General features: G+C 50.9%; 1 protein-coding gene across 9 annotated transcripts in view; it reads right to left on the bottom strand.

Annotated features, from left to right (window-relative positions):
- The window catches only part of LOC125948432 (uncharacterized), a 30,884-nt gene that overhangs the window by 10,479 nt on the left and 17,905 nt on the right, over window positions 1–2,500 (bottom strand). For all 9 annotated transcript variants that reach the window (XM_049674471.1, XM_049674467.1, XM_049674466.1 and 6 more), the window contains one exon: window positions 1,826–2,500. This exon is cut by the window's right edge and continues 1,134 nt beyond it. In XM_049674471.1, the coding sequence (XP_049530428.1) occupies window positions 1,826–2,500 (675 nt within the window). The remainder of the gene's footprint in view (window positions 1–1,825) is intronic.

Genomic DNA, 2,500 nt, shown 5'->3' with positions numbered 1-2,500 from the left:
GTGAGCGAACGACGTACGCGGGGACGCAACAGATCGTTTGAAGAGGAGCCATTTTGCAGCAGTAGCGATCAAACAGACACACACACACACACACACACACACGCAAACACGCGACGGGGGAGAGGGCAGTATCACGCGGCAAACAGTAAAATTCAAATTAAAATCAAATCAAACGAGCACAACAAACCACATTCAATTGAGGTCAGAGATTGGTCGGAGGGAGTCGCGAGCGAGGATGTAAATGTGATGATCGATGCAGGCGTGATATCAATGAAGATCGCGAGGAGTTCACGCGCAAAAGTTGCGAAGGGGTTCGATTTTTGCATGATGAAGAAGCGTTTTTGTAGCAGCAGTCGAATGAGTAGTATATGTGTGTGTATATAGTAGATCGGATAAATATGGAATAAAATAAGAAGACAGAGAAAAACACACAACGTTAGAGACTCCTAAATTTTCAAATCAAAACTATGCTAAATGATTACAAAGATATCGGGTACGATATGTAACAATTGGTTAGTTAGTAATTTCCCTTTTCATCTATATCGCTCCCTTTTCTTCGGTACTACGTTACACCATTAGTTTACCTTTCCTCCTAACATCCTGCCCAACGATACGCATCGTTAAACGATGTAATTGGGACTCGTGGGTACGTACGTATAAGACGAACACACACGCACACGCAGAAATGAGAGTAGCATCGGTTGTTAGTTATCGATGTAAGCAATGTACGAACTATCCGGCAGACGGTTCCCGTTCATATCGAGCGAGGTTAGTAGTGGGTTAGTGGGTTGATCATGCACCGATCCATTAGCCTCGCCCTCGCCATTCGAGCAACCATTTTCGTAACATTTCCCTTGAGGCCTTTGAGATTCCGCCAGACCGGTCGAATAGGGTCGAATGCGTTCGAAGATAGAAGACCGAGCATCGCGGTGGTTCACAGGGGTAGAGGGATTATGGTAGTACGGGGTCGCATGTACGGTAGCCGTCGATTGGCGAACCAATGGTGGAAGCTCCTCGTCATCGTACAGCAGATGCTCCGAGCTACCGGTGGCCGTAGACGATTTGCCTCCGCCACCGTGAGATGTCCCTGCAAGGCTCAATGTAGACTGTTGGATCGTTGGATTCGAGTGATGTAGTGCACCATTCGAAACCATCAACGGATGGCCAACGATCGGCCGGTTAGAAGGGTACGACTGGGACATATTAAAGCCATTCGGATGGCCATTATGATGCGGTGGTAGCATTGGTTGACTTGCGGCGGCGGCAGCAGCAGCAGAAGCAGCAACGGAAAGCGCGTTATAGTTAGTAGCAGGCATAGAGTAGCGATAGGGAGCACGAGCAGGATGACCAGCAGCGTATGGTTTCGGTGGAGGTGGTGCAGGTATCGGCGACACATAGTTACAACACGACAGGGGACACGGAGGAGGGAAGTAGGGAAGAAATATGTCGGAGGCTAGTTCCACGCGCTGCAATGACGTATACAAACGGACAACAAAATACACCAAACACCAGAAGGAGGACCAGAGGACACGAAACGTGAAAGAAAGAGAAGAAATAGAATCCAATTATAACACACATTCTGCCACCAAAGAGCGAACTATAGCGGTGTAGTTCACTGAGTAGAGCCAGCTATTGGCAAGCGAGCGATTGACGGCGATAATACGACACCGCTTTCCAGGGGGATGATGTCTGGCGTGTTCAAGGAGTTCTACAACACTACGCTACGCACATTGAATATCATGAGTACCGATGGTTCCCCTCCTGTCCCAACTACCTGTACCACAACCAATAGCACACAAAGTAAGAAGGCAAACGAGTAGCGTACCTTAGTCTCAGACATCCACACCGCACCGCTCTGCTGCTGATCGATGGAGTCCCTGAGCTTCCGATACCAGGTGTCCGGATCGTTCAGGTTGATCGTGGTGCTGAACACGTGCGACCAGACGCGCTCCAGCTTTTGGCACTGCTCGAACAGCTTCTTGCTGCTCTTGTGCGCCGATTTCGGCAACCCTTGGCGCATCTGCTTGATCGTATGCTTGCTCTCGGCCTTCAGGAACAGAACGATCGGATAGAACTGAGCATAGTTCAGTCGATCGACCGCGTTCGGTGTCACATCGAGCAGCGCGTGCTTGCCCCGGTCCATGATGTCGCGTATGTTGGACAACCGCACGATGCCACCACACTTGGACGAACCCTTATCGTCGTCCTGCAGCGGTGCCGTGTACTTATCCGGGAAGTCCTTCATAAGCCGCTCGCGCGCTATATCGGCCACCGGACCGAAGATGACGACCGGGCGTACGAACCCGGGATGGCGCAGTACAACTCGCTCGTATGCTGGGAATTTCGAGATGGCATCCGAAAACACGACATCGTCCCAGTTCTCGCGTGACAGTGACTTCGAGCGACGGTGCGTCGAACGGCGCCGCCGGAAAAAGCTAACACGCGACTCGGAAGCGTTCAGTTCCTTCTTGCTCGCGTTAAACTGCACCGTCGCCAGCTC

The sequence above is a fragment of the Anopheles darlingi genome, chromosome 2 (genome assembly GCF_943734745.1).
Source record: "Anopheles darlingi chromosome 2, idAnoDarlMG_H_01, whole genome shotgun sequence".
NCBI lineage: Eukaryota > Metazoa > Arthropoda > Insecta > Diptera > Culicidae > Anopheles > Anopheles darlingi.
This window is presented reverse-complemented; position numbering and strand designations above follow the sequence as displayed.